Consider the following 27,803-nt stretch of genomic DNA (forward strand, 5'->3'; position numbering starts at 1 on the left):
AGCTCATGTATTACTACGATCCTTATCTATTTGGTTTACATCCAGAACGTAGATGTATAGAGACTTCATTTGCAAGATACTTTCTTGTAGATGTAACTAAAGAAATGGCAGAACGAGCAGTGATTAGAAAGAGACACGAGTATTTCTTATTTCATCATATTTGTTATCCATATAGTAAAGTTCCAGGCTTTTGTTCAGAAACTTTGTGGAAAGCGAAGCAATTTCAATTTAGAGCAGTAACAGATGAAGATTTTGGATTCTATGATGTATTCAAAAAGCACATGACAGAAGTTTACATTCCAAGTCGAGAAAAATATTTTCCAGAAAAAGAAATCAAAGAGATCAAAAATTTTGTTGAAACAGCTAAACCAGAAGACTTCTTAGTGATGGATCCCAGTACAAAAAAGTTTGTTCAATATAATGAACGATCTTTCCACAGAATATATATTTATGTAAGAGATTTATTTGCACCTCATTTTGGAACCCACTATATTGGCATGCACCAAAATTACGATGTTTTCGTAAATACACCTGAAGAATATAAGTGGTATGTCAACATATTACATGGTGTTGAATAAAAAATTATTAATACCATTTAAAATATATTTACTCAGAGATTATAGTTTGCTACAACAAACGGGCTGACTAGCTAGCTAATGCCATATTTAGGCTCTAAATAGAGATATTTCCGCTCAATCTAATATCAAAGAGTTTTCTTAGAAAAGGATTTATATTAATGCTCAGCTGCATAGAAGACATAGTTTTTAAGCCTCAAAACATTCAATTAATGGAAGTTATTCTTATCATTTCATTTCTTTGAACTCATTTTATAATGGATTGATTTTATCAGTCATAATAGTGAAATATTTCGTGGTATGAGCATTGTGACATAGAATTTTATGAAAAATTTTGTCAAAAATAGTCAGATTGAGAAGATTATGTAGCTTTCAAAAAAGATTTCATTTTACATTGATCAGGTCAGGTGAGTGGGGCTTCCAGGCGCGTTGCGCCCTCTAGCCCCTAAGAAATTTTGCCCAAGACCCACGAGGAGGACCGAACTCCAGCCGACCAGCCGGTGACAAAACCAAAACCGTTGTTATTTACATCATATTAATGGTGTCACTTTTGTGTCACTTTTTAAAATGTCACTTTTTGTTTCACTTTTCACAAATTATATATGTTTTCATGCTTTGTCACTTTTCTGTCACTTTTCGGGTAAACATTTTTATTATTATATATAAATGAATTTTACAAAACCACCGTTACCGTTCTTTGGAAATAAGAGTAGATGTAAAGATATTATATTGAGAGAACTTAAGAAACTACCGAATGGTCTAACATTTGTAGATTTGTTCGGTGGAAGTTTCTATATATCCCATTTATGTCATACAATATCCCCAGACTCAAAGATTATATGCAATGACTTCGACAACTATATGGACCGTCTCAAACATATACCAGACACAAACAATATATTGAAAGAGTTAAAAGAAAAGATACCTATAGGTAAGATGGAACGTATACCATTAGATAACAAAAATATTGTGAGAGAGGTTTTGAAAAAAGCAGAATATATAGACTGGGATAGTATATCTGCTAGACTATTATATAGTGGTTCTATAAGAGTTCATGACATTGAAACACTTATGTCAAAAGTTTTATATCTTAACTATACAAATGTTTTCAAAGAGAACATAGAAAAATATATTGAGGGTATAGAGTTTGTGAGATGTCATTGGACAGAGTTGTATGAAAAATATAAAGACAAGGAAAATGTTTTCTTTATAGTGGACCCGCCGTTCTATAACACATGGGATTTTCAATACCAAGTAGACTGGACTTTGAGAGACTCTTTAGAAACTTTAGACGTTATACATAACCATCCATGCTTTTACTTTTCATCCGATAAAAGTGGTTTGGAAACCGTTATGAGATGGTTAGAGGACATACATGACTATGAGTTTATATATGACAAGATAGAATATGAGAGAGGTCCTATAAACTGGAGAAAGTGTCATAACAAAGAAATTTTATTAGTAAGTAAATGTGGTTTGAAATCGGATTGTTAGTTTTAGGTTTTTTCCATTGTGTCATTTATTTATTTGACGTGGCAGAAAAGTACAGAGAATATGAAGATGAACCAATGCCTGCAAATGTTCAGCATATGTACTCGTAAGAGATATTTTTATCTAATATTAAATGGACGCACAGAACTTAGCGAATGCACAGCAACCTGGACAACCAAACCCAGAGAATATTCCAAATGAAGTTAGAATACAAACTGCAATGGCAAACTATGGTCAAGTGCCAACAGATGTACAAATGCAAACTGCCATGTCAAATGACGCTGCGTTAGGTTTGCCACCATGGTATGCAAATATGAGATGGAAAGAGTTTTATACAAACCCTGAAGTTGGATATAAACAACTTTATGCAGATGACGCGAACACAGGAGTTGACCCAGAATATGTTTTCTACCAGAGGAGAAACAGAATGTATGAGCTCCAGTTAAAGAATGCTATGGAACTCAACAGGAAACGCAAAAGACTAGGTGGACATTAGATTTTTACTACTAGTAAAATGGGTTTCTTCAGTAGTATTGGAAACTTCTTCAGAAGAGTTGGAAGAGGTATATGGAATGGCGTCAAAACCGTAGGAAAAGGAATTTGGAACGGAGTCAAAAATATTGGTAAAAGAGTAGGTCAGTTTGTTGGTATTATACCTAAAGACCCTGAACCAGAAGAACAAGCTCCTGTTATACAACAGCCTGAACCTGCACCACAGTCAAGTTGGCAACCAAATCCAACACCTCAACCGTATTAAAAAATTATATTTTTACCGTTCGATAGTAGTTGTATATGAAACTAAGTTCTAAGTAAAACGCATGGTATAATGGAATTATTCTTTTTCTTCCATCTGTAGTAAACCATACTTGAAAGTCTGAAATACTTCCACTCGGCGGTTCATATAACTTTGTAGGTTTTTCGTAAAAGTCATTCATCAGACATAAGAAAGAGTTTTGCGCACCAGAAAATGAAGCATGAGCAATAATAGCATCTGGGTCGAAAATATTTTCATATGTTCCATTAGGGTTTTCGACTTCATAATAGTCCGGGTGTACTGGATATTCTGCAGGCTGATTTAACATCCTCATAAATCTATACCATGCCAAGTTGTTATATTTTGTAGAAATATAAACGTTTTCTCCAAGGTCTTCTATTTTATTGATTTTAACAGTTGCATTTTTCCTGTCATAAATAATATCGAGATGGTATTCTCCTTCGTCAATGTTAAACTGGTTTGCATATTCAATATAGATATCGTTTATTTTTTCTTGAAAAGCTTGAAGAGTTGTTTCTAAGTTTATAAGCAAACTAACTTGTAAAAGTTTTCCCTGTTCAAATTTCTCATACATACGTTTTTCTTTGTTATAGTATCGAACTTCAAAACCGACCGTAAATGGGAAACCATGTATGGCTTCTGAAATGAACTTCATTCTATGAAAGCCAATAGCTTTTGTGACGGATGGGTCTCTTAACCATCTTAATGGGTAGTCAAAACGATAGCCTTCATGCTTTACGGTCTCTGTCTCAAACTTTTGACCTACATTAGTAAAAAGTTCATCTAATGGTTTAGTTGTAGCAACTCTAGAATTTTCTTTTTCTATTGGAAGCATATTTTATCTAGAATAAAAATGTCGAAAGATATTGCTTCCATAAGAGAAATACAACACAACCGACAACTCATTATGCAAGCTCTAAATAAGAACACAACAAACTTTTCAAACTATTCTAAGATATCTGAGTCATTGAAAGAAGGAAACTTAAAACTGACATTAAACCCTTTAACAGATGAGTTTCTATTTCAAGACAAGAAGAACAATACTGTCTGTATAAATCCAACAAAAGGAACTTTAAACGAGAAACCTATAAATGAACTTCTTTTGAAAGCAGATGTTGACAACAAAGCTGACAAAGAATATGTAGACGATGCAATAGCAAAAGAAGAAGAAAGAGCTAACAATGCTTATGCAACAAAAGAACATACTCATCCTGAACTAGCAGACAAAACATATGTTGACAATAAAATGTCAAGTGAAGTGACAAGAGCTGAAAACGAATATTCTAAAAAGACTCATACACATTCTATATCTGATATTACAAACTTACAAGAAACATTAGAGACAAAAGCAAATAAGACTCATACACATACCATTGCAAATATTACAAACTTACAAGAAACCTTAAACAGGAAAAGTGACGTTGGACATACACATACCATTGCAAATATTACAAACTTACAAGAAACCTTAAACACTAAAGCAAATAAGACTCATACACATTCTATATCTGATATTACAAACTTACAAGAAACCTTAAACACTAAAGCAAATAAGACTCATACACATACAAGTTTTACAACTTTTACAGCAGATGATATTACACTAAACACAACCTTGCCAAGTAAAGGTCCAACAATACCACCGGCAACAAGTCTTGTAGATACTTTGATATCTAATGACAATAGTATTATGCATCTAAGACAGGAACTCAATGTGCTTAAACAAATTTTGCCGAAACTTATTTACCCGGTTGGCTCATTATATGTTTCAATGAACTCTACCAGACCAGAAGTAGTACTTGGTTTTGGAACTTGGACTCAAATAGTCGACAGGTTTTTGTATTGTGCAAACTCTTCAAAGGAAACAGGTGGAAGTAAAAGAGATTGGGACAAAGTTGCAATTCGGCACTTTTTGTAAAAAAAATGGGGTCATACTCATAATGAATAGAGACTTATAGCCAAGTCTTGATATCATGCAGGGAGAATATACATAGATAAGCAATTATATTTTATAGTAGTAGTATTCAGAAATTCTTACAATTTACAATACAATTTTCAAAAATGGATAAAGACTAATAGCCAAGTCTTGATATCATGCAGGGAGAATATACATAGATAAGCAATTATATTTTATAGTAGTAGTATTCAGAAATTCTTACAATTTACAATACAATTTTCAAAAATGGATAAAGACTAATAGCCAAGTCTTGATATCATGCAGGGAGAATATACATAGATAAGCAATTATATTTTATAGTAGTAGTATTCAGAAATTCTTACAATTTACAATACAATTTTCAAAAATGGATAAAGACTTATAGCCAAGTCTTGATATCATGCAGGGAGAATATACATAGATAAGCAATTATATTTTATAGTAGTAGTATTCAGAAATTCTTACAATTTACAATACAATTTTCAAAAATGGATAAAGACTTATAGCCAAGTCTTGATATCATGCAGGGAGACTCTCTACAAATACAAAAATTGATTATCATAAGGAAATACAAATTTATCAATTTTCATGTGAAAATTACATAAATTTGTTCTCCAATAAATAGCAATAATACTTTGAATGTTATATTAAGTAATATAGCTTCAGGTAAATAAGCTTACACTTCAAAAATATACTGTTTATTCATTAATTTTAAAAAAAGTCCAAATTATCTAATCTTGCTTACTCTTCCTTTAAACTTCTTTGTGCCAAATTTAATATTGCCTTCAAAGATGGAATAAGGACATTAGGTTCAATCCTTCGGCTTTCGACAATTTCCAAAATGTGTTGAATTAATTTCAAACATTCATCGTGTTTTGAAGCTCTTTGCTCAACAATCTGATTACCTGCCCTTGTAAGAATTCTTACTGCTCTTTCTTCATTCAAAACATTAGCGACTTGAACCTTAATAATCGCATTTGGAATCACAACAGTGATGAGAGTTATGACGATGTCATCAATGCGCTCATTTTTCTTACCCAAGAAAAATGTTTGCTTTAATTGATGAAAGTGTGATTCCGCAATGTTATTCGTGGAATCACCTTCTCCACGATATAACATCATCCAATGTTCTTTGGTTCTTCTCCATTGTTTATCGAAATACTTCAAAGCGCGCGGTTCTTCTTCTTCTAACATTGTTGTCAAGAACTCATATGTTTCATCAGACTCTTCAGCCAGCTTTTCTGCATTCGTTGCATCTGCACGTAATGTCAAAAAGTCCATTGCTAAATAGAAGTTCTCAAAATTCTGTGGATTGTCAAAATAGCTTCCAACTTTTGCACATGCGCGTAAAACATGCACAGCGCACCAACTGAGCTGCGCAAGAGGAAATCCGTCCTCAATTGCGCGAGCAATGTTTAGCGCACAGTCAGCGCTCCAATGCTGTGGATCCAGGTGCGCAAACTCACAGAATTTCACCAAACATTCTTGAATTTTTTCAGATGTCTGAGGGTTCACTAAAAATAGCAAAAGGGGAAAATTGTGTTTTGACTTGTTTTCATTGTTACTGCAAACAATTGGATCTTTCCTTTAATTAAAGAATGAGTGGAATCGACGTGGAGAGGGTTATCAATGCTATGCACCAATTCTTTTGCAGCAAAAGGTGCATATATGATTGTAAACTCGGAAAAATCTCCATTGTAATCAAATTGAACGAGATCATCTGGGCACTCTTCCTGTAAATTATTCAAAAATGCTTCCAAAGAAGTGTAAGGATCGTTTGATAATCTTTGTGCAATAATCTCATCAAGGCGATAAAATTTGTGCTTTAAAGCATCAGTAGACTGCGCGAAAAGTTTCATCGTTTCTTTGTTATTCGTATCAATTCCGAACTTATCAAAAAATGCTTTTTGAGCAAGAAATTGCTTTCCACCGTTTTTAATATAAAGTTCGATCCATTTTTGATAAAATTTACTCGCGTAATGTGAACCCATTTCAACTCCTATATGATGGCAATGTTCTTCATTAACTTTGCTTATAGTAAACACTCCATTTTGTTCTTCCACCCTAAATTTTGCCTTGCATAGGGGATACGAACATGAATAAGTGACATATTGCTTTGGAGATCCCGTTCTTCTTCTGTATGGGACACCGCCCTTGACTTCCTGTTTAATACCAAAAGCAATAAGCTCCTCTAAGTCCACCGAAATCATAAAAATGAAGTGATTTTGAAAAGAGTTAACAAAATTCAAATCACATCAAAAACAAAAACACATAAAAAATATTTTATTATACTCATCGAAATTAAAAATAATAAAATTTATATATATTAATTTCATTAAATCAAGGTTAAAAATCTCACCGGAAAAATAACCTCAGTGTGATAAATTTATCACCGGAAAAATTTACAATAAGGTTAATACCGAAAATATCGAAAAATCAACATTTAAGGTTAATTTAAGAGTATGCACTTTTGTCACCTACTCGGAAGTAAAACGATTTCAGGTGCAAATTTACCTGCACACAGTCATTACATAGATTTAAGTACAACTAATGCAGGTTGGCATAGTCATAGATATGTAGGTTGGTCAGGAATGACAAAAGGTAAAGGATATGATGTTAAAGACGACGTTAAGTTTGCTATAAATAGTTACTGGAGTGACACTCAGGGAGATGGAAACCATATACATTTCGTTTCAGGATATACACAAACAACGGGACAAAGTAAAGACTACATGCCACCTTACATGACAGTTTACGCATGGTATAGAAATGCTTAGTCGTCATTTTCAACTTCTTTAGCATATTCGTCAGGAGTTGTCTTATATTTGTTAGGAACTGTCTTTGAAAGTATACCACCTTGAACTTTGACAAGTTTGAAACGAGGTCTGACAATAGTAGTTTTATCTTCTGCTTGCAGTGTGTACATTTTGCCATGTTTGCCTAAAACTTCATAATATTCTCTTGTATACTTTCTTCTATTTTTACGAACACGAATGTGAGTACCTGTCGGGTTCCCATTGTTGTCATAGTCAATAGTATTTTCATATGGGTCGCGTTTAGGTATTTCTATTTTTACTTTGTCACCTTTCTGAAGTTTGAAGCCCGGCATTCTTTCTTGTTTGTCTCTTTTGACTAAATTATTAAATATATAGTCTTTCTCTAAGTCAGGGTTGTTTTTCATTTCTTCGGGGGAGTGGTTTCCCAAACCTTTTTGTTTACGGTTATTGTAAATATTTAAAACTTGTCTCATCTTTGCCTGGGAGAAGTGTCTATACTTGTCGTCATATGACATTTCATTTGCTTCACCACCTTGTGGTTGGTTTAAGTCTCTTAACATTTTTATACATCCGTCAATGACACCAAGAGCAGAATGGTTTTGGTCGACAATGAAATATTGGTTTACATTTTTTGAACGCAGATAGTTTTTTACATCATCTGATTTGAAAGAACTTTCACAGTCAGATGTCAGTTTTGTTGGATGGTATTTGTCAACGAATATTGTCAAAGCAGTTTTCACATCTAAAATATTTTTGGACCATAATGGTATGGCTTCACAGTATCTTGTGTTTTGACCAACAAATATTAACCAGTATGGTGGTCCATCTTCTCTATACCTCGGAATGTTTTCCAAGATATCCACAAACCAAGCATTTGGTGTTGAACTAAAGATTTTTATCATGAGTGCTTTCTTTGTTGCCTTAGAAACATACGGGTCCTTGTTTGGATTCGTCATTTTTTAACCCATAAGAAATGGGTTTATTTGGCGCATTAGCAGGAGTTGCATCCAGATTTTTACCCGCAGTGGGAACAATAGCTAGAGGTGCATTTGGAATTGGAAGGAAGATTTTGAGTACATTAGGTATACTTAAAGAGAAAGCACAACCTATTATACAAACTGTACAGAAAGGTTGGGATGTAGCACGAGATGCAACAAATCTTATTCCAAATCCTGAAACAAGAGGAAAAGTTCAAGGATGGATGGACAATGTAGGAAGACAAGCAGGAAACTATTATAACAAAGCAAATGACTACTATAACCAAGCAGGACACTATATGGACCAAGGTGAAAGATTCTTTAACAGAGGATATAACCATGCACAACAATGGGTAAGCAATAACCAACCGCAACCACCTCAAACTTGGGGAATGTAAAGTTTTTTATTGAGATGAAATGAACAATGCAGCATTGAGACAAATGAGTTCAAGATGGATTTGTCGGCTTCCAGCATTTAAACCGATACCATATAGTCAGGCTCAGCATGTGAAACTGAATGATATTATTAAAGGAACCATCCCACCTCCACAACAACAACCAGTTGAAAACAAACCAAACTAAAATTTTTTACTGAGATGAAATGACTGAAGAAGTTGAAACCGTAGATTTGACACCACAAACAAAAAGTTCAGAACCATTGTCAAAACCTGTCAAAGAACTTACAGATGAAGAGAAAAATTCAATAATAGAAAGTGCCAGGTCTGGAAATACAAACCCTAACTATAAAGTCACTTTTCATAGAAATGGAACGGCTAGTATCTCAAAAAAGAAACAGACTCTCACAAATAAAATATTGAAGTCTGAAGGAGCTTTCGAGACAACAGATGGAAAAGTTTACTTCACTGACCAACAGTTCATTATAGAACATCTCATTGACTTAGAGTCGAAATATTCTAAACTTTACAACAAACACAAAAAGTTGAAAGGAAAACAAAAACAAATGGCATATGATATTTATGAAGATGTTGACGACACAACTGTTCCTGCAAGTGAAGTAAAGTCAGAGGAACCGAAAAGTGACGAAAAACCGATAGAAGAAGAAAAACCAAAAACTGAAGATAAACCAAAACCAAAGTTTAGTTTGGAAACTAAACCAAGTCAACCTTCATTAGCTGGTATGGGTTGGCGTCAAAGACTTATGGCAGCAGGCGGTTATGTAAAGTAAAGAAAAAAAAACATATTTTTTTTATTTTTATAAAAATGCCCCCATATAGAATGGATAGAAAATCTGCTAGAATAAAAGCAGAGTTACAAAGATATGGTTGGAGAGTTTCGAAGAATTTTAAATATAGGAAGGGAAGACCCATAAAAGTCTATGACAAATTGTCTGGTCTTCGCTACGAAATGGATTTGGAAACAGCACGTGCAAATTATCCAAACAGACTAGAGAGGTTAGAAGAAGAACGTCTTATGGACATGCCTTTCGATGTTAGTGAACCTCAAGTTGAAGGACACGACGGCTTTGCCAGATTCTACTGGAAACATGACGAACAATTGCATCCTTTGAGAAGGAAAAAAGGAAAAGGTGAAGACGCACATGCTCCCATGGAAAGAACAAGATATGCATATGAAAAGTATCGTGAAGTTAGAAGTCAAATTACATCTGGTCGAACCTTTACAGTAAACTTTGACGAAGGAAAGAACAAAGAAGGCTTCATGGGTGTACTTGCTGTAATTCAAGACGGAAATAAGAAAGGACACAATCTCAGATTGACCATAACAGATTTGGATGGTCACATTTACTATGCACATGGCAATGAACAAACAGCCGCAAAACCTTGACGCTTTCAAGACTACAAAGAGAGAACAAATGGTTGACTCCGACTCAGACATTTTGAATGCAATTGAAGGAATTGCAAGTGTCAAGTTCGAATGGTACCAACCTAACCCTCAAGCAGTCAGACAACATGCTGGATACTTCCCGTTCATAAATAAGTCTGACATTGACTTGACAAGGTATGGAATTTACAATTCAATTGAAACAATTGTCAACGAACCTTGCATTCTTACATGTCTCAGGAACTCTGGTCTTGTTACAGATGAGAAGATGAAGTATTTTGAGTCATGTGTGAAGACAAGGTACATTCTCAGAGGTCAATTGGCAAAAATTGCACCGTTGGCAAATGTCAATATCCGAGTCAACATACCTACAGCTAAAGGTTCTTCACATGACGACTATGTTGTTGACAAAGACTTACCATGGTTGAAGATTGTAATTGTCCACAACCACTTCATGTTGAACGAAAGTCTTACAAACCCATTGTTCGGAAAAGACAAGTGCAACATTGTCAGAGCTGTAAACAAACTTTTCATTGTTAGCAAGACCAAAAGTTGTTCCAGACAAAGTTCTAGTACAAAAGAAGTACACAGTTCCACAAGGGGTTGGTATGTTCGGATACCAACCTGAACCAGAAGAACTTCCAATGAGGTTGCAAGAACTTCAAGATGCTATAAACAAACTTCCATTGAGACATCCAATTGACGTCAAATTGTATTGGAGAGCATCTGAGTTAGGTCAGAAGGTTTTATATGAAACAGGTTGCTTCGACGATGTTTATGAGATAACAGGAGAAGTTTCTCAGAAGATAAGAGACTCACTTGAATTTCCACAAACTGGACCAGTTGGTTGCGACAAGTTCGACTCAAACGAAAAGATATACTATGTCGACCTTAACGCTGCGTACATGAGGTTTGTCCAATATATTCCGACTGGAATTCCAAACGAAGATGGTGAATTCCCGGGAAGGAACTATACAGTTGGAAAAGTCATACAACAACTGTATGATATTAGGAAAGCTTCAAACCCCAAACTTGCAATGACACTCAAATTGCTTATGAATTCGACATGGGGATATTCCATTAAGAAACCTCAAGAGATGAAGAGTAAACATTATGAGAAGGTCGACAACTTTGTTGAAAGGTTTTCTCCTTTTGTTTTGAAGTACGAATTCACTCAAGGTCAAAGTGGCTTAGTAACCACATTAAAACCTATTGTCGAACATTGGTCTTACCCTCAGTTCGCAAAAGCAGTCCTTGACGAGTACAACAAATTCTTCTCCGAAGTCAAATCGAAAGTCAAGGTTTACTATGAGAACATTGACGCACTCATGACGAACGAAGAAGGATACAACAAACTCATTGAAATGGGTATGGTCGGTGAAAAGATGGGTCGATTCAAATTGGACAAAATTTTCACCGAAGTTCATGTCCTCTCCAAGCGTAAGTACTGGGGTATACTTGAAGACGGCACAGAAATAAAACATTGCATGAAATAAAAAAATTTTATTCGAATTTGAATTTAAATGTGGGAATTCTTGGGAACGGGAAAGGCTTATTTACTTGAGGAACAGGTAAAGGTGGTGGAGGTGGTGGCAACCAGTCCATTTTATATTCCTTCCTAGCTAATTTCCGTTTAATTTCATGGTCGCCCTCGGAGTCTTTGAATCGGACAGGTCGAGTTACACCATTCTTGGTCTCAAACTCATATATAACCTGTTTGTCTGTATTTTCGTCGACTATGGCACGAGACACGAACATTGACCAAACGGACAAAAAGTGTCATTTCGGATGGTCAAGCAGCCAATCGCATTCGAGCACTTCGAAGAAGCCTTACGTTCCAAGGGAGAGAGTGTCTGGTGCAAGGCAGAGGTCATGAGACTCTACGAGCAGTACATCCTCAATGCCTGGGAGGACAAATCGTCCTTGAATTGGCAATTCTACCAACTCCTCTGGGACGACCTCCTACGCAACTGGGAAGATAACGAAAGAGCCCAATTCAAAGGTCGGGAGCTAATTTTCCAAATTACCATTAATAGTGCCTACTTATCCAACTAAACACTTAAATTTACTTGGGGTTTCCCCCTAAAATAATTTTTTTACTCTTAGAACCACTCGAGGTTCTCCTTACGGTTGTTGAGCTTGTCACCGTCAATGTGTCTGACCTTCGTCTTCTTGTCTGGATTTGGAACCCATTGAATTGCGACAAGCTTGCCCATGGAAATTGAACCGCGATTCCGAAGGTTAAGGTTCAAGTGTCCCAAGTTGTTGAGAACTGGGGTAAGAACCTTGCCGGTCTCCCTGTTGCGGATTTTGTATGGGTAGGGTTGGGAAATTTCGTAAGCGTCATCGGCAACAAGGGTTGCCCATGTAGCGGCTTCAGGAACTTCTTCTTCCTCTTCTTCTTCGTGTTTCTCTTCTTCCTCTTCTTCTTCTTCTACTTTGATAATACCTTCGGCAATTCTGTGTTCACGAATTACGGTGTTGCATGTTCTGTCCTTTCCGAGTGCCACCCAGATGGTGTCAATCTCTTCGAAGAAACGGTAGATGAGTCGGGCAAGGTTTCGGTTCTCTGTGTCGTAATTGCGCAAGGTTTCCGCGAAATCATTCAGGACTTTTTCATTGGAAGCTTGGTTCATGAGGAACTCACCTTTAAGTCCCTTCATCTCTGTCATAAGACTACTTTGGAGAGTCTTAATGGTGTTTGCCAGATGAGCTTTCAAATCCATAATTTGAAGTTGAAGTGGGCGCTTGTCTGGCAACCATGCAGCGACATCTTCCATTGAGTTTGGCTTCGGTGCTTGTTCGGACATCGAAAAAATGAAGTGGTTTGAGAATGACGGTTTTACTTCAAAAAGCTTGTTATGACGGTTAAGTCATACAACAAGTTTAAAATAATATCTTGTTCTTCTTCTGAACGTTTGTTGTCTCTTCCGATAAAAGTTTCGAACATGAGAACCAAAAAACGTTTTTTGAGATTGCGGAAGAGTTCAGGCAAACGTTCATATTCTGGATATGTTGGGAGCAGTTCAAAACATCTGAGCTGACTTTCGGACAAAATTGGGACAATGTCAGAAAATTCATCTTTGGTCGGACTGCTTGAAGGTAAGTCCCTTACATGTAAGTAGCTCTGGTAAAGTCTTCTCATTTCTGCTAACTTTTGGAGTATAGCTTCGTAATTTAAGAGTTTTAATTTTAATTGTCTTATTCCTCTCTTGACATCTAAACGGTAACTATCCATGAGGTCAAGAGTAGCTTTGGTAGCTTTAAGTGGAGCTATCTGTTCCTTGACTTCTGCAATTTTGGTTGCAATTGTGGTTTGAGCTCCTTCAAGTTCGCCGTCTATGTCGTTCTCAACACCTTCAACCATAGCTTGAAACTCTTCATCGGTCCATTGAGATTGGTGTGGGACGAATTTAACTTGCTTCATTCAAAAAATGAAAAAAATGTTTTTACTCAAAGCGTGCCATGTATATGGCTATAAGAAACTTACCAGAAGGCTTCTTCTTCACATGAGTCTTCGGCAACTTGAGAGTTTTTGTTGGTGTCGGGTCTGGAATTTCAATTCTCTCTCGAGCGCAACAACAGATGTCAGAATAACATTCCCCACTGTCCTTCTTGCCACCATAAATTGTGTATTGACCGAACTTGCATTTGCAGGAAGGCCGGTCAATACAAGGTTCACAGTTGAAATAGTTGTACACAAACCTGTTGAGTACGAGTGTGAGTAAAAACATAAAAAAAGTGAGTTAAAATGAGATGTTTACTGAACTGGCTGAATGTCGCCTTCACAGGTTATGTAGAACGGCTGTCCTGAGAAGTGAAGGAGAGACTGAATTGCCAATTTCATATGGGGTAGGGGGTTCTCCTTGTTTGGTATTTTTATCCAAGGACGTTTGTTTAGGAACTTAACAAGAGCTTCTCTTTTGGCGTCCTTTATGCCATCGTAGGCTGTCCCGTCTGGTATTTGAATTGGAATTCCAGTCGAAGTCTCGAGCTGAAGTGTAGACCTTCCAGAAATAGTGGTGAACTTGACCTTGGGCTTCATTACCTTGCGCAAGTAGTCTTTTACGCAGTCGTTAAGTTCAATGAGGTAAATTGCCTCGTCAAATCCTTCTGGCATTCCGAGTCCTTCCATCCGACAGGAAAATATTTTCCCGACAACTGGAAAAAATTTTCCGGACAAAGGGAAAAATTTTTCCCGACGACAGGAAGAACTCTTCCAGTTGTCCGTCCGTAAACCATTCAAATTTTCGAAAATTGAGAACTTTTTGGTCGAACTTCAGAAAAATTTTTCCTTCCGACAGAAAAAGTTTTTCCATCCGACAGGAAAAATTTTTCCTTCCGACAGGACACAAACGGATGACTGACGTTCCTCTTCCTGAATGCCTTCCAAAGCCAGAAGAACCGAAAGCTGCAGAACTCCAGCAGCAACCACAACAACCTCAGTTCCAGCAGCCACTTCCCAATTACTACCAATTTCCACCTCAAGGTTACTACCCACCACAAGGCTTCCCGAACTACCCTCCTCAACCTATGCCTTACTTTCCTAATCCTTGGTTGTTCCAGCAAGCTCCACCCCAGCAATTCCAATCTCAATCCCAATCGAAGAGAGACCAAGAGTTCGAAGAAGGTCTGAACCGTTTACGCAAAGATTATGTCACAGCCCCTATGGAAGATGACAGGCTTTCAGTCTCTTCCCTAAGGTCGACCAATTCGACTCGTACCACAGATTCGGTTCGTGACCGTGACGACTACCTCAAGCAGTCTGAGAGACTCTTCATCCTACAACCATTTACAGTTGGAGCTCTCAAGAACATGCGCAATTACGAAGGTCAAACACCAGCTGGAGACCGCAAAACAGACGTGCTTACAAGAGCAGTCCAACTGGTCAAGACAAAGACTGAGATAGTCGACTTCATTCTTGCAGCTTGCCCATACAAGTAAAAAAATAAACAATTACGAATTAAACTTTTTACTCTTTCTTTTCTGAGTTGTTTAGAGCTGGTTTCTCTTGTAGGAACCTTTCGTACTCTTCCATGGTCATGTAATTGCGAATTTGGTACGCAATTCCAGGTTCGTTGTTTTTGAACCTTATGTATGTAACGCTTCCATCCTCCTCAGGGAAGTAAGCTGCTAACATCTGACCAAGTTTTCTCGGTGACTCGGAGCTCATTAAAAATGTCACTTTTTAAACGTTAAGTTTTTAGTCTTATTTTACCCTTTGTTTGTCAAGGTAGTATTGGAATGCAATTTCTCCAAATTCTCTGTGTCGGAGTTCTTCAGCATTTTCCAAGGTGTACCTGGAGAACTCAAAGAAGTTGTCAAGAACATACTGCCATGCTGCTCTTCTGAGTTCGTCGGTATTTTGGAAGTGTTGCACCTTCGAGTCTTCGGACATTAAAAAATGTCACTTTTTCTATTAAACCGTTTGGGCATTTCTCATGAGTGAGTATAGTTCTGCCGAACCATTGGAAGAGAAGAAGTACCCTTGCTGGCAAAAGACAAAAATAGTTGCCTTAGTTGTCATTGCAATTGTACTCGTAATTGAATTCATTGTACTTCTCTTCACGTACATAAAACTCAGCAATGGTATTTGCTTTAAGAAGTTACCATCTTACTAAGACTAAACACTTACATTTTTCAAGCTTGACTTTTTACAATTTGAACTTTGTTCGCGTAGATATGAATTCTGAAAGAAGTATGAGGGTCTTGTATGACTTTATACTTCTCCCATAGTTCATGTCTGTCAAACTTACCTGCCATGGACTCTTTCATAAGTTCCATGAAATCGTCTTCGGACAATCCGGGAAAAAGTATTATGTCAGTAAGTATTCTCTTTACATCCTTCCTTAAACTCTTCGCTGTCTGTACACATATTACGACTGAAATGTTAAAGTGTCTGAGCTTCTTGAGAATTCGACACATGTCTTGTTCTCTATTCTTTAACAAAGGATGAGAAGCAAAGTCATCTAAGATAAGAAGACATCTGTGAGGGTAAGTCTTCCAATCGTAAGATTGCAATTTCTTCGAAATGTATTCTATCTCTTTCTGTTTGTTTCTGAAGTGTTTCTTCTCTAATATTCTCTGCATTTCCTCATTTGGGTCTTTAAACTTAGAATTTATATACTCATTTATAGCATTATATATGAGACTATTAAAGGAGATATATGCTGATTATAAATATATAATAAAAAATATGAATATATGTATATGATAAGTATGTTGTATTTTGGCGCCATGCCGGGATATAAAATGAATTTTGAGACAAGAGGCGGTTTCGCGGGAAATTTTGGCGGGATTTTTTTCATTTTTTTAATGAATCATAAAGAAAACATCCTCGCTCTTGCAAAAAAATGCAAAGACTGTAAAAAATCTACGAGACATTGGTAAAATGCTTCGGTATGGATGCTCCTAGCTATTCCACTGTAACGTATCATGTTAGGATGTATCACTTCATGAACAAAAAGGCGCCCATCATAAAAATTGACAAAAAATTGCCGGATCAAAGAAAAATCAAAGCAATTCTTCAAGCGCTAGATGAAGACCCAAGAGCATCACTCAGAAGGATAGAGGAGATGACAAAGATACCACGTACAACAGTCAGTTATTATCTGCACAATTATTTGAACTACAAACTAGCGTATACACGTTGGGTTCCGCACAACCTTAATTCAGTTCAAAAAAATCTAGAGTCCAATCTTCGAAAGAGCTCCTCTCTATATTGGGTGCGTATCAATCCAAGAAGTTTCGCTTTTTAGTAACAGGGGACGAGTCTTGGTTTCAATATGCAACAGAAGCCAAAATCATGTGGATCCCGAAGGATGAAAATCCGCAAACATTCCCGAAGAAAAAAATTGACACACCAATGATGATGTTGTCGGTTTTTTGGGGCGTGAATGGCATCATCGCAATTGATATTCTTCAAAAACCTAATACGATGAATGCTCAGTATCTAATTGACAATGTTCTTACTCAAATTATCAATTCTGATGAGTTTGAGAAATCCAAACAACAAAAACAAAAGTTTGCAATTCATTTTGATAATTCAAGAGTTCACAAAAGTCATAAGGTAATGAATTACTTGTTGGAAAACAATGTCAAAGTTTGTTCCAAACCCAATTTATTCACCTGATATTGCACCCTCTGACTTTTATTTATTCGGCACGCTAAAAAAGAGAGCTGAAGGACGCGAATTCGCGAGTCCAGATGATCTTGAAAATTTTGTAAGAGAGCAATTTCAGCAATTTTCTCATGATGATTTAAAGCGTGTCTTTCAAGCCTGGATCGATCGCTGCGAACGCGTGATTGAATCCAATGGTGATTATATTTAAATAAACTTTATATATATGTAACTTGTTTATTTCTATTCGCAGTATTCAGGTTTGTGCTAAACACACCTTTGGACACCCTATACTTCAAAACCCTTCTTTGGTACTTCTTTATCCAATCTAACAACTCAGTATCCTTTATACATACTAACTTAGACTTCTTTATAATATCTTTGAACGAATTGACGGTTTGGTCAAATTGACCAGAAGTCGAACAAATAACAACTAACTCATAGAATGGGTTCTTCTCATCTAGTTCTTGTTGTTGTGCAGCCATTTTAAGATAAGTGAAAGTCTTACCCGACCCAGGTGGTGCAATTAGACCTGTTATACCATTCTGAGCAAATAAGAACTTGTCATGTATAGGCTTTATCTGAGCATTTTCTAACTTCCTCTTGTTCTTGTTTAAAACATTCTCAAATTTTTTGTCAATGTCAGCAAACTTTTTTTCTAACATATTTTTAGAAAAATTAAAATTTTTATCTTTTAGAAAATGTCTAGCGATTTCGCTATCTATATTCGAGACAAACTTTTCGACAGCAAAACATCTGTCGACCATAAAATCTTACATAGTGTAAACAAGAAAGGTGAATTTGTTCTAAAGTTCTGTTTCTGGGAATATGACAAGAACCATAAAACATTAAGCAGAGCAGTCTTAAAATTTGTCAATGACAGACTTGTTGACAGAGATGACGCCGATTGGAAAGATGAAGTCCAACAAAAGTTCTTAGAATGCAAAGAAGACACATGCGCTTTTCTTGAAGATGAAATAGAAAACAGAATAGATGAGCTATTAAAGGACAAAGAACTTTTACATAAATATAGTTGCGCCAAATTTGACATAACTCCACCAGAAAAGAAGAAGAGAGAAAAGAAAGAAAAGAAAGTAGAAGAAGAGAAGAAAGAACCTGAACCAGTTCCAGAGAAAAAGAAATTTGACATGTAAAAATAAAATTTTATTTTTAGAACATTTCAGGGTCAATGTCAATGTTCTCTTCCTCTTTAGGAGTAAACACTGGCTTAGACTCTAAAATCTTTTTACCCAATTTACCTTGAACTTCTACAACTTTAGACTCATAATATTCATAGTCGTCTGTCTTCTTTGGTTCATAAGGTATAACAAGTTTGTATGCTTTGCCTTCTTTAAGGTTTGAGAACCTTCTGTCAAAACTTTCTTTGACTGTTAACAAACCTTCTATGTCTAAGTCTTCAAATTTCGCACCATTTTTAGTCACAATAGCAAACTTAACTGGTTCGATGTTCCAAACTTTGCTGAATGAAGACTTTTCAAAATGGTAGAAGTAAACATTCAAATATGTGAATGGGTCTAGTTCTTCTTTAAGTCCTGACATGTACTTGTTTACTGAAATATATTTTGTCATCTTTTCTATCGGATAAAAAAATATTTTTTTAAAATTTACTCAGAAAAATTTTTCTTTGTATATACACCATTCTGTACGTCTAAAAGACTTTTGACATTTGCCAAGAATGTACGTTTAGAAGCTGCCATATAACCATACTCTTGACAATATTGTTTATATTCATCATATAAAGACCTTTCATCTAATGACACAAAGTCAGTTTCATCTACGAACAGTTCATATACACTCTTGTTTGCTTCTAACAATGTTTGTCTCTCTTCGGTATGTGGAATTTGTCTTGGATTGAACTTAGAAATATCTAATGTCATGAAATATGAGAACAAGTGGTTGTAAAAGTCAGATGTCAAACATTCTGACAAAGCGTCAAAATATTCAGTATCTTGCATATGAGAATCTGACGTTCTGATAACTATATATCTTCTGTCAGAACTTTCTAACTTCATCGGAACAGCATTGTTTGAAACCATAATGAAGTTTGCAACATTCTCACAAACTCTCTGGTCTTTATACTTTCTTTCAACAACTCCAACTTTATCTGTTATAAGACTCTTCAAAGCATCTGAGTTTAAAACTTTTGTTGTATCTATACTTTGAAGTTCGTTACATACTATAAGTTTCATATTCTCAATTGAAGAGTTAAATTTACCACAGATGTTTTCTATGTTTGTCATATTAGGGTTCGAATAACCTTCTAACAGTTTGCATAAGATATCTGTAAAGAATGTGTTCTTACCTGTTCCTTGTTTTCCAATTATAATGAGAGCAGTTTCATTCTTAGCACTTGGATGTTGTAAGATGTTTGCAAACCAACATAAGATATACTCATAAACCTTTTCGTTTCCATTGCATATAATTTCTTTGACATGGTCTAACCAAGCTTCTATAATATTTTCTTTCCATTCTACTTGTTCATATTTATATCCAGTGAAGATAGAATAGAAGTTTGGAGAAGGTGTATAAAACTTTATACCTCGAACTGAAAAATCTTCTAACTTTGACAATAAGATATCCCAAGCATCTAACATCTTCATGCCAACTTGTACGACTTTTATTTTCTTAAGTTTCTGTCTACATTCTTGTTCTGAAACTATTGTCGCTTTAGGTTTGTTAAAGACTACATCCCATTCTTTCATAACATAACATTCTGGGGCAGAGTCGACATAAATGACTAAACGTTTCAAATTCTCGACTGCTTTGTTATAGTCTCGAAATGGACACATATTTCTGAATGCTTGGAAGTCATAAAAATCTGAAACATCTATTCTGTACATTTTTATAAAAATAAAAAAAATATTATTTTTTTATTCTTGACTTTGTTGTTCCATTTGTTGCATTTGTTGTTCTTGAGCTATTTGTTGTTGAAGTTGTTCTTGTAATACAATACTTTCACCAGTTGCATCTTCCAATTCGAAACTTTCTGCCGTCATTGACAAATACATAGGACATAAAAGTTTTACAGGAACAAAGTTTGCGTCAACTAATGTCAACGTTATACTTGCCAAAGTGTTTGAGTTCACTAAGGTTGAAAATTCTGCATTCGAATGAACAATAGGCAAACCAGCAGAGAAAGTATTTTTTATACGCATAAGTATCTTTTGGTCATAATAGTTTCTGTCGACATTCGAATAACACTTTGAACCTAAGTTTGAAACAATATATAAGATTGGTGTGCTTAATGTCAATGGAATAGACATTCCTTGTATGACACCTTTTCCTGTTATGGGAAACTGTTGGTTGTAAAAACCAGATATAAGTTTTGTATTATAGCTCATATCATTAATAATAAACTCAGTCGGACATCCAAAGATAATGAAACCTGCTTTAGTTGCAGCACATGTTACACCCGTACTTAAAGTATTAAATAAGTCAACAAAACCTGTTGGTGGTATATCTGAATAAGTATCTTCAAAGGAGTATTTTTTACCATTCACAACAATAAAGTCTTCTGGTGTCAAAAGAGCAAAACAGGCTTTAGTCGTCATTGTGTTTAAGGTTAGTTTACAATATCGTCCTTGAGGACTTTGTAAGTTTGTTGTTATAGAATTATATGACTCAGGGTTTTTAGTCGTAATAGTATAAACCATTATGTCTTCTGCCATTTACTTAGCAAATAAATTTTAATGAAATGTTGTGGTCGTCAAATATTTTTATAACGTCTGGGAAACTATATTTTAAGTTCAACGTTTCACCTCCTTTCATAACGTATATCTTGTCAATGACATTATATGAAACACCACAGCAACTAATGTCGGGTTCTATTTCTTTGATGTTTATATCGTCTGCCTCTGTCAAAAGTTTCAATAGTTCTTTCAAAACTTCATGAGGTGCAATGACATATGAGTTCACTTTTACAGGGTTGTGTTCGACCAAGTTTAACATTATACTTAAAGCTTGACAAATCTTCTCCTGAGTTTGAAGTTTGTCTTTCAGTTGTTGGTAGTCGTTTCGAATATCTGCAACAGAACTTAAGTCTCTGTTAACTTCAGGATATGTTGGTTCTTTTACAGGAACAATTGTTATACCATCTTTGTCTTCGTATGGTTTCCCCACTTCAACATCTCTGTCTTTGACATTGACAATAACACTTTGACTGTTTGTTTGAGTTGGTGAATTTAACTTCACATCTGCCACCGCCATTAAACCTTTTGAAACACTTACGCTTCTATTTTTCGGAAATGACATTTTACTTAGAATAAAAAGATGGACGTATTCGGATATCTCTTTGAATTGAAGCAGAACAAAGTTTATACTCACAAACAATACAAGTTCATTGACAGAATAGTTCTTTATACAAACAATGGTAAATGTTATAGAATAGCAATATTTGCTGAACCAAAATATTTTCATAAAGCAAAGAAAGTTGGTATCACTGAAATGGTGAAAGTTCTTGACGTTGACAAAAATATAACAACAAAACTGACCGATATTACTAAAGGTAAGTTTATAATACAATATTATGTCAAAACTGGCGTACTGTCAATATTTGACGGAGAGAAGTCAGTTCAAGAACAACTTACTGACCTGCTGCCAAAATCTGCTCGATGGAAGCTGTCGTTATGCCAATCTGAGGAGCCCCAGCAGGTTTCATCGAACGAATCTTCAAAAGAGCATCTTCCGTGAAAAGTGCTATTGGTTTTGTAAACTTCTTTGCTCTCAATTCATCTGGACCGTCTCTGTCACCAGTATATTGTATTTGTACAGTACCAACAGTTGAAATACCACCCATAAAGTCTTCTGAGTCAGCAAATGGAATGCCAAGCCAAAAGTTTGAACGGTCTCCATTTGTATATTGAGTTTTTTGACCTCCTGTATGAGTCCATACTTTCACATATGGCATAATAGAACTTTGCATCTCAGGGTTAATAGTTGTTGTGAAGTTGTTGTTAAAATTCATAGCATCTAATGTCACGTTGTATGACCTCATATCCTCAACTGTAGAATATTCTTCTCTTGGATAATATTTGCCATCTATGTTTATATGATATTTAATATCAGGGTTGTAGAAACAAGAATAGTCATTTATAGTTCGTCTGAACAGTACAAACATAGTATCTGCATGTTTCATTGCAGTTGTTAAAGCAATATCTGTTCTTGCACCTGCGGCTCCTGAATTTTGGTTTCCAACTTCACCTGCAAAGTCTTTGACAGATATTTGGTGTATAGGGAACATAAGTGGAACTGCAATATATTTGGCAGCTAAAGCATTTGAAATATCTGGGTCCAACATATAGACTGCAAGTCTGCTTTCTATTCTCTTGCATTCAAATTTTTCGCATGTGAACTTAACTGGGTCCCAAGCATCTCCAGCAGCATTGAAATAATAGTTTACTTCAGTGTTGAGGTTTGAGAAACCAAAGTCTAAGTCAACTTTGTTTTTGCAAAATTCGGCGAATGATGTTTGATTTGTTCCCTTTACGTCTGTAATAGTGAATGGGTCTTGTGTTGGTGCAATGACTAAGTTATTTTTGCTTGGAGTAAGTTCGATAGAAATTTTTCCTGCCCAGTTTGGCAAGTATCTTAAAAACCTGAAGATGAGGAAAGATGACAAAGGAACTCTAAGTTTCAGTTTTACTTTGGTTACTGCTGCTGCAGTTTGTCCAGAAAGGTTAACATAAACTCCTGGAACGTTAGGGTCAAGTCTTCTTATTTTCTCAATAGTTGCATACTGGTCTGTTTGTTCTCTAGCTTGTGGTTGTACTGAGTTTCTTAAAGCGAACCATTCATAGTTTGCCCATGTTACTGTTTGAACTAAGTCAGAGTTAGAATATATCTTATATCCCATGAAAACTTCTGGAGCATATTGGTATCCGACATAGAAAATTCCATTGCAACCTTTCTTGTCAGACAACTTGGCAGAAGGTTTTATTTCAATGTCTTGTTCCACTTATAAGAATGAGTTGTCAATAGAAATAATGTGAAACCTGTCGCAAGCAATATCTATTGTTGTTGAAGAACATTCTCCAAACTCACCTACATTTCCATAAGAAACAGCAGTTGTATATTCGTAAGTTCCAGGAACTATTTCTGACCTTCTAATGGCATTGTCGCATTCGTTATACCATTCGGAAACATTTCCGTTCATGGCATCCAAAACTGTTGGCGTAATATTCTGAGCGGCGTACATTTCATATGGGTAAAAATATAGAATAGTTGGATTTATGTGTCATAATAGAACCCACTCGGACCAAGCTTTACTTTCTTCCTGGCTGAGTTTTTAACTGAATCTTTAACTCTTCTTTTTCCTTCATTGCCACTACTTTCACTAGATGAAGTTACTTCTTCACTACTTTCACTTTGTTCTACTCTTCTCTTCTTCTTTGGTGTCGCTTTTGGTAACTTGCCCTCTGCTTCAAGTTGTAGCATCTTTGCCTCATGTTCACCTAGTATGTTGTAAATTTCCCATGTCCTTTTTGCCTTTGGGCTCTGGTCGTCCATCTCAGGTAACCTATATCCTAGAAAGATTTTGTCATAGTTTGTATTTGAGTCTTTGCTTATTGTTTGCATGACTCTTTCCTGAGTTTCCGGTTCAAGCTCTTCAAACAGAGCTTGTCCATATGGAATAAGCTCGTTTCCAAATATATGTTTTTGTAGCCATTCTGGTTTTCTTTCCATGTTACCAATAATATCTTTTGTGAATGGGAAAGCTTTTACCCAACGCTTCAGTCTTGCGTCATTTATTTCTGTAGTTGGTTTTATTTTGTCATGGAACATGTTTTTCAATACTAACATTTCATTTGGTACTGTCCATTTGAGTTTTCTTAAATATTCATCCATTCTCGGTTCATTGTCTGCAAAGTAAGTTTTTATGACATTTTGCAAACTTTCGTTTGCAAGGTCATGTACAATAGGTTCTCTTCCTTCTCTCTCCCTAACTTTCTTTCTAAACTCTTCACCAAATATACCATCTCTATGGTTCTGTGTAGTTCTTTGAGATAAATGTTCTAGAACGTCAGGTGTTATAACAATGTCAGTTGAAGCTTTATTAATGGCAATAGTAAGAGGACAACCCTTAAAGGAAAATATATATCATTTAATAATGATTGATATTAGTTGAAAGATAATTCCTTATAATAATGATTGATAGTAAATTAATTTGAATTCTATGAGGATCTGCATATTTCATACTGGTCCAAAATATCTGCATATTTCATATCTTTCAATGGCATTAAAGCCGCGCTGAAAATACCAGCTATATCTGGTTCACCATTCACTTCCATTGCGTCTACAACTTCTTGGAATTGTGGTTGTAAGTTTATGAACCACCTATCCGGATTAGCTTTATGACCCCATCTCATTGTAGTTCCATAGTCTGCAGAAACAAAAGTATGTTTGTTTCCATATTGGTTAGGTTCTGAATGAACTTTAAACAATGTTTCATTTCTATATGTTTTGTTGAAATTTAACCTTTTATTTTCACCGAGTTCAGCCAAAGATTGAGCGTTATATGGTCGTAAATAAAAAGGATTATTGTATTTGCGTACATTATCTTTCAGTACTTCCATTCTATGCTGAATATTTTCATCTGATGTTGGAGTCTTTTGTATGTCGGTGAACATTTTTCGATATTCTTCTACTATGTCAGCCGAATTTTTCTTAGACTCTTGGAAAGATTCCATATTCTCCTCATACACTTGTTGAGGGTCAAGATTTTTCGGCTGTTCCAAATCTTCATCTAGTTCTGTGAAGTTAGTTTCCAAAGGAGGGACTTGTTCGTTTCCTTCAGGCTCTTCTAGCTGTTGTTGCTGAACTATTTCTTCCATGTCTGGTTGTATCTGAACTTCTTCCTGTTGAGTTTCTTGTACCTCATCTGCTGGCATTTCATATATTCCGAGACCGTTTTTAACAAGTTCCCTATCTAAGTCATCCGGACTCATAAGCCTTTCTTCTTTCGTTCCGTCTCTATTTTTTACGCGTTTCATGAAGAGAGTTGAATTATCATTTAGCTCTGACATCAAATATCTCGGAGTAAATTCATCCATGTCATTTGGATGATATGCTATTAAATCATATCCCTTAGCGAGCTTATATTTTCCAGGTTTGAGATTATATCCCATTTGATGCTGAACCATAAAGCTAAATAGGTTCGGGTCAGTATTTCCTTCCTTAAACTTTCTAATAGCTTCTTTATATCTGTCACTAAAGTCAAGAGTATCTGGGTAACCATAATCTTCCTTAAGCATTTTTAAGAATTCTTGGTTTCCTTTTTCTCTACTTCTTTTATGTCCTTGCTCTTTTTGTGGTTGTTGTTGTGCAGGGTTTTGAACTGTTGGTTGTTGTGTTGGTTGTGGTTGTTGTTGTGCTGGTTGTGGTTGTTGTGCTGGTTGTGGTGCAGGTGCAGGGTTTTGAACTGTTGGTTTTGGTTGTTGTTGCTGTGCTGGATTTTGAACTGTTGGTTGTTGTGTTGGTTTTGGTGCATGCCTGTGTCTGTGTCCATGTGACGATGTAAACGTTTTAGGTAGTCCTGGTGCAGGTGCTTCTCTTGGAGGGTTTGGTGGTATATAAGTTCCACCAGCTGGCACATATGTTCCATCTGCAGCATAATGTCCTACCTGACTTTTCGTTTTTAAGAAAGCATTTACTAGGTCTGTTTTGGTCTGTTGTAACTCTTTTTCTTGACTTTCCACAACAGTTGCTCTAACGGCGTCATAGGCACTTTGAACTGCCTGTCTCGTTGCTGCATCTGTTATTTTCGTCATATTTTGTGCTACTTCTCTTAACTCTTTGTCGAAACCTTCAGACTTCAGTTTCTTTCCAGATGAGAAGTCGTTCACTAGTTTCACCTTACTATGAAGAGCTTCGAAGGCATTCTTAAAGTCAGCATTCATTAAAGCTTCATTTGAACTGTCTTCATCCGCTTGTATTTTTGTCCTTATTGACCCTATAAGTTGGGCTGCTTTAGCGTTGGCTTGGGCATCTAACCAGTCATTATTAGCTTTTATATATTCTGCGCTTTTCATTGCCTTTTGCATGGCTGCGTCGTTATTTTTACTTTCTTGTGCTAAGTTTTCATACTGTACGGTTTGGTTTTGCAACTGTAAAAGTTTTTCTGCCTTTACATTTGCTTCAACTTCTTTTTTATACTCATCGCTATCCATATATGTCTTCAGGGCTTTTTGTTTTATCTCTTCATCTTTCAGTACTTTATATTGAGTAGTATGGTTTTTCAAATTTATAACATCTTGTTCCATTTTTGCTACTTCTGCTGCTTTTTCTGACACTTTTTTCGCATATTCCTCTGTACTTAGTTCTTTCAGTTGTTCTTCTTTCTTCTTTTCTCTGTGTTTTAACTCATTTAGTTTCTTTGTGTTCTGTCATATTCTAGTTTCTTTTCGTTTCACTTATTTGTTTCTGTATGTCTATGTTTGTTTTTGAACATCTGTTATTTGATTTTTGAGTGAACTCAAATTCATTTGACTTTGAGGGTTATAAGCTGTTCCGTCTGCAGCTCCACCATAGCCTGCCATTTTCGCTAAAAGTGCCGCTCTTAGACCTCCACTCTGTGCACCAATAACTCGGTTTAAAAGCATAGGGTTGCTTGACATTTGTTGCAACATAGTGGGGTCATTCATCATTTGTTGTTGCAACTGTTGTTGTGGTGTCAGTTTTACTATTGGATGTTTCAATGCTCCTTCCTCTTACGTATATTCTTACGTAGCTTACGTGGCATTTTAAGTGAAGTTAAAAAGCGGTTTTTGACAGATGTTTATATGACACTTTTTGTTCAGCTCAAAAAACTATCCGGTCAAAGTGTTGTCAGTTTTGTAAAATAACCGTCCTATCTCATTCTATAAGGGGGAAAAGGCTTCTCAAAGTGTACTTCCTTGGAACGCCTGTAACTTTTCCTGTAGCGACGATAGACCCTTACTTGTCCGGACAAAGTTATACTATTTTGAGTGCTCTACAAAAAAGTCAACGGCGACGACTCTCAAAAACCGTTGTGCAAAAAGTTTTACCGTTGGACAAAAAAGTATATATAGAAAACAAAAAACGTTTATAGTTCATTCAATATTTGAGATGGAACGGTTTCCAATGGTAACTATTAAATAAAATAAAAAATAGAGGGGGTCTCCGTTGACGAAAACGGTTTATTTTAAACTTTTCTATGAGTGGTCCGAAAAAAACAGTTCATTTTTCATAATAGAAGGAAGAAAAAGTGTCGCAAACAATTCGTCGACTACCTCTGCAGTTAAAGTTCCTACAACTTATGTCTCACCATTCTCAAAACCCTTACGACCTCCTATAATACCAAAGCAACTTCCTCA

At 35.8% G+C, this 27,803-nt stretch overlaps 26 protein-coding genes and 3 pseudogenes across 29 annotated transcripts, besides 4 other annotated features; 12 read left to right on the forward strand and 17 right to left on the reverse strand.

The window, feature by feature from the left end:
• Nucleotides 1-5: 5 nt before the first annotated feature.
• Nucleotides 6-578, forward strand: TVAGG3_0352440 (uncharacterized protein; the record flags this gene model as incomplete). Its single annotated transcript, XM_001317527.1, has 1 exon — nt 6-578. One exon carries the CDS (start codon nt 6-8, stop codon nt 576-578), a length of 573 nt encoding a protein of 190 aa, XP_001317562.1.
• Nucleotides 579-2,199: 1,621 nt separating this feature from the next.
• Nucleotides 2,200-2,562, forward strand: TVAGG3_0352450 (uncharacterized protein; the record flags this gene model as incomplete). Its single annotated transcript, XM_001317526.1, has 1 exon — nt 2,200-2,562. One exon carries the CDS (start codon nt 2,200-2,202, stop codon nt 2,560-2,562), a length of 363 nt encoding a protein of 120 aa, XP_001317561.1.
• An 18-nt stretch (nt 2,563-2,580) lies between these two features.
• On the forward strand, nt 2,581-2,823 carry TVAGG3_0352460 (serine threonine-protein phosphatase family; the record flags this gene model as incomplete). The annotated part of the gene is made up of 1 exon (XM_001317525.1): nt 2,581-2,823. One exon carries the CDS (start codon nt 2,581-2,583, stop codon nt 2,821-2,823), a length of 243 nt encoding a protein of 80 aa, XP_001317560.1.
• A 4-nt stretch (nt 2,824-2,827) lies between these two features.
• TVAGG3_0352470 (uncharacterized protein) lies at nt 2,828-3,154 on the reverse strand (the record flags this gene model as incomplete). Its single annotated transcript, XM_001317524.1, has 1 exon — nt 2,828-3,154. One exon carries the CDS (start codon nt 3,152-3,154, stop codon nt 2,828-2,830), a length of 327 nt encoding a protein of 108 aa, XP_001317559.1.
• A 975-nt stretch (nt 3,155-4,129) lies between these two features.
• Nucleotides 4,130-24,502: a mobile genetic element.
• Nucleotides 4,722-7,260: a mobile genetic element.
• Nucleotides 5,519-6,058, reverse strand: TVAGG3_0352500 (MULE transposase domain-containing protein; the record flags this gene model as incomplete). Its single annotated transcript, XM_001317522.2, has 1 exon — nt 5,519-6,058. One exon carries the CDS (start codon nt 6,056-6,058, stop codon nt 5,519-5,521), a length of 540 nt encoding a protein of 179 aa, XP_001317557.1.
• On the reverse strand, nt 6,292-6,987 carry TVAGG3_0352510 (MULE transposase domain-containing protein; the record flags this gene model as incomplete). Its single annotated transcript, XM_001317521.1, has 1 exon — nt 6,292-6,987. One exon carries the CDS (start codon nt 6,985-6,987, stop codon nt 6,292-6,294), a length of 696 nt encoding a protein of 231 aa, XP_001317556.1.
• TVAGG3_0352520 (uncharacterized protein) lies at nt 7,658-8,510 on the reverse strand (the record flags this gene model as incomplete). Its single annotated transcript, XM_051231159.1, has 1 exon — nt 7,658-8,510. A coding segment is annotated over one exon (853 nt), but the record flags the coding sequence as incomplete, so codon positions are not given.
• On the forward strand, nt 8,528-8,929 carry TVAGG3_0352530 (uncharacterized protein; the record flags this gene model as incomplete). Its single annotated transcript, XM_051231160.1, has 1 exon — nt 8,528-8,929. One exon carries the CDS (start codon nt 8,528-8,530, stop codon nt 8,927-8,929), a length of 402 nt encoding a protein of 133 aa, XP_051100890.1.
• On the forward strand, nt 8,949-9,113 carry TVAGG3_0352540 (uncharacterized protein; the record flags this gene model as incomplete). The annotated part of the gene is made up of 1 exon (XM_051231161.1): nt 8,949-9,113. The coding sequence occupies one exon, from the start codon at nt 8,949-8,951 to the stop codon at nt 9,111-9,113; it is 165 nt and encodes a 54-aa protein (XP_051100891.1).
• TVAGG3_0352550 (phage tail repeat-like family) lies at nt 9,133-9,717 on the forward strand (the record flags this gene model as incomplete). The annotated part of the gene is made up of 1 exon (XM_051231162.1): nt 9,133-9,717. The coding sequence occupies one exon, from the start codon at nt 9,133-9,135 to the stop codon at nt 9,715-9,717; it is 585 nt and encodes a 194-aa protein (XP_051100892.1).
• Nucleotides 10,209-10,959, forward strand: TVAGG3_0352560 (annotated as a pseudogene). Its single transcript has one exon. A coding segment is annotated over exon 1 (751 nt).
• Nucleotides 10,976-11,827, forward strand: TVAGG3_0352570 (DNA/RNA polymerases family; the record flags this gene model as incomplete). Its single annotated transcript, XM_051231163.1, has 1 exon — nt 10,976-11,827. One exon carries the CDS (start codon nt 10,976-10,978, stop codon nt 11,825-11,827), a length of 852 nt encoding a protein of 283 aa, XP_051100893.1.
• TVAGG3_0352580 (uncharacterized protein) lies at nt 11,835-12,089 on the reverse strand (the record flags this gene model as incomplete). Its single annotated transcript, XM_001317520.1, has 1 exon — nt 11,835-12,089. The coding sequence occupies one exon, from the start codon at nt 12,087-12,089 to the stop codon at nt 11,835-11,837; it is 255 nt and encodes an 84-aa protein (XP_001317555.1).
• Nucleotides 12,120-12,386, forward strand: TVAGG3_0352590 (uncharacterized protein; the record flags this gene model as incomplete). The annotated part of the gene is made up of 1 exon (XM_051231164.1): nt 12,120-12,386. The coding sequence occupies one exon, from the start codon at nt 12,120-12,122 to the stop codon at nt 12,384-12,386; it is 267 nt and encodes an 88-aa protein (XP_051100894.1).
• Nucleotides 12,434-13,141, reverse strand: TVAGG3_0352600 (HNH endonuclease family; the record flags this gene model as incomplete). The annotated part of the gene is made up of 1 exon (XM_051231165.1): nt 12,434-13,141. The coding sequence occupies one exon, from the start codon at nt 13,139-13,141 to the stop codon at nt 12,434-12,436; it is 708 nt and encodes a 235-aa protein (XP_051100895.1).
• On the reverse strand, nt 13,174-13,758 carry TVAGG3_0352610 (uncharacterized protein; the record flags this gene model as incomplete). Its single annotated transcript, XM_051231166.1, has 1 exon — nt 13,174-13,758. The coding sequence occupies one exon, from the start codon at nt 13,756-13,758 to the stop codon at nt 13,174-13,176; it is 585 nt and encodes a 194-aa protein (XP_051100896.1).
• On the reverse strand, nt 13,781-14,065 carry TVAGG3_0352620 (uncharacterized protein; the record flags this gene model as incomplete). Its single annotated transcript, XM_051231167.1, has 1 exon — nt 13,781-14,065. The coding sequence occupies one exon, from the start codon at nt 14,063-14,065 to the stop codon at nt 13,781-13,783; it is 285 nt and encodes a 94-aa protein (XP_051100897.1).
• TVAGG3_0352630 (uncharacterized protein) lies at nt 14,092-14,466 on the reverse strand (the record flags this gene model as incomplete). The annotated part of the gene is made up of 1 exon (XM_051231168.1): nt 14,092-14,466. One exon carries the CDS (start codon nt 14,464-14,466, stop codon nt 14,092-14,094), a length of 375 nt encoding a protein of 124 aa, XP_051100898.1.
• TVAGG3_0352640 (uncharacterized protein) lies at nt 14,691-15,275 on the forward strand (the record flags this gene model as incomplete). Its single annotated transcript, XM_051231169.1, has 1 exon — nt 14,691-15,275. One exon carries the CDS (start codon nt 14,691-14,693, stop codon nt 15,273-15,275), a length of 585 nt encoding a protein of 194 aa, XP_051100899.1.
• On the reverse strand, nt 15,304-15,504 carry TVAGG3_0352650 (uncharacterized protein; the record flags this gene model as incomplete). The annotated part of the gene is made up of 1 exon (XM_051231170.1): nt 15,304-15,504. One exon carries the CDS (start codon nt 15,502-15,504, stop codon nt 15,304-15,306), a length of 201 nt encoding a protein of 66 aa, XP_051100900.1.
• Nucleotides 15,837-16,071: a mobile genetic element.
• Nucleotides 16,474-17,742: a mobile genetic element.
• TVAGG3_0352680 lies at nt 16,536-17,662 on the forward strand (annotated as a pseudogene). The gene has a single exon. A coding segment is annotated over exon 1 (1,127 nt).
• Nucleotides 18,153-18,605, forward strand: TVAGG3_0352700 (uncharacterized protein; the record flags this gene model as incomplete). The annotated part of the gene is made up of 1 exon (XM_001317517.2): nt 18,153-18,605. One exon carries the CDS (start codon nt 18,153-18,155, stop codon nt 18,603-18,605), a length of 453 nt encoding a protein of 150 aa, XP_001317552.2.
• TVAGG3_0352710 (uncharacterized protein) lies at nt 19,077-20,261 on the reverse strand (the record flags this gene model as incomplete). The annotated part of the gene is made up of 1 exon (XM_051231171.1): nt 19,077-20,261. One exon carries the CDS (start codon nt 20,259-20,261, stop codon nt 19,077-19,079), a length of 1,185 nt encoding a protein of 394 aa, XP_051100901.1.
• Nucleotides 20,343-21,023, reverse strand: TVAGG3_0352720 (uncharacterized protein; the record flags this gene model as incomplete). The annotated part of the gene is made up of 1 exon (XM_051231172.1): nt 20,343-21,023. The coding sequence occupies one exon, from the start codon at nt 21,021-21,023 to the stop codon at nt 20,343-20,345; it is 681 nt and encodes a 226-aa protein (XP_051100902.1).
• TVAGG3_0352730 (protein of unknown function, DUF4106 family) lies at nt 21,145-21,678 on the reverse strand (the record flags this gene model as incomplete). The annotated part of the gene is made up of 1 exon (XM_051231173.1): nt 21,145-21,678. One exon carries the CDS (start codon nt 21,676-21,678, stop codon nt 21,145-21,147), a length of 534 nt encoding a protein of 177 aa, XP_051100903.1.
• On the reverse strand, nt 22,055-22,606 carry TVAGG3_0352740 (protein of unknown function, DUF4106 family; the record flags this gene model as incomplete). Its single annotated transcript, XM_051231174.1, has 1 exon — nt 22,055-22,606. One exon carries the CDS (start codon nt 22,604-22,606, stop codon nt 22,055-22,057), a length of 552 nt encoding a protein of 183 aa, XP_051100904.1.
• TVAGG3_0352750 (uncharacterized protein) lies at nt 22,900-23,323 on the reverse strand (the record flags this gene model as incomplete). Its single annotated transcript, XM_051231175.1, has 1 exon — nt 22,900-23,323. A coding segment is annotated over one exon (424 nt), but the record flags the coding sequence as incomplete, so codon positions are not given.
• Nucleotides 23,698-24,315, reverse strand: TVAGG3_0352760 (protein of unknown function, DUF4106 family; the record flags this gene model as incomplete). The annotated part of the gene is made up of 1 exon (XM_001317515.1): nt 23,698-24,315. One exon carries the CDS (start codon nt 24,313-24,315, stop codon nt 23,698-23,700), a length of 618 nt encoding a protein of 205 aa, XP_001317550.1.
• Nucleotides 24,503-24,641: 139 nt separating the features above from the next.
• TVAGG3_0352770 lies at nt 24,642-27,208 on the reverse strand (annotated as a pseudogene). Its single transcript has one exon. A coding segment is annotated over exon 1 (2,567 nt).
• Between the last annotated feature and the right edge of the window lie 595 nt (nt 27,209-27,803).

This window comes from Trichomonas vaginalis, chromosome V, assembly GCF_026262505.1.
Source record: "Trichomonas vaginalis G3 chromosome V, whole genome shotgun sequence".
Classification (NCBI taxonomy): Eukaryota; Parabasalia; order Trichomonadida; family Trichomonadidae; genus Trichomonas; species Trichomonas vaginalis.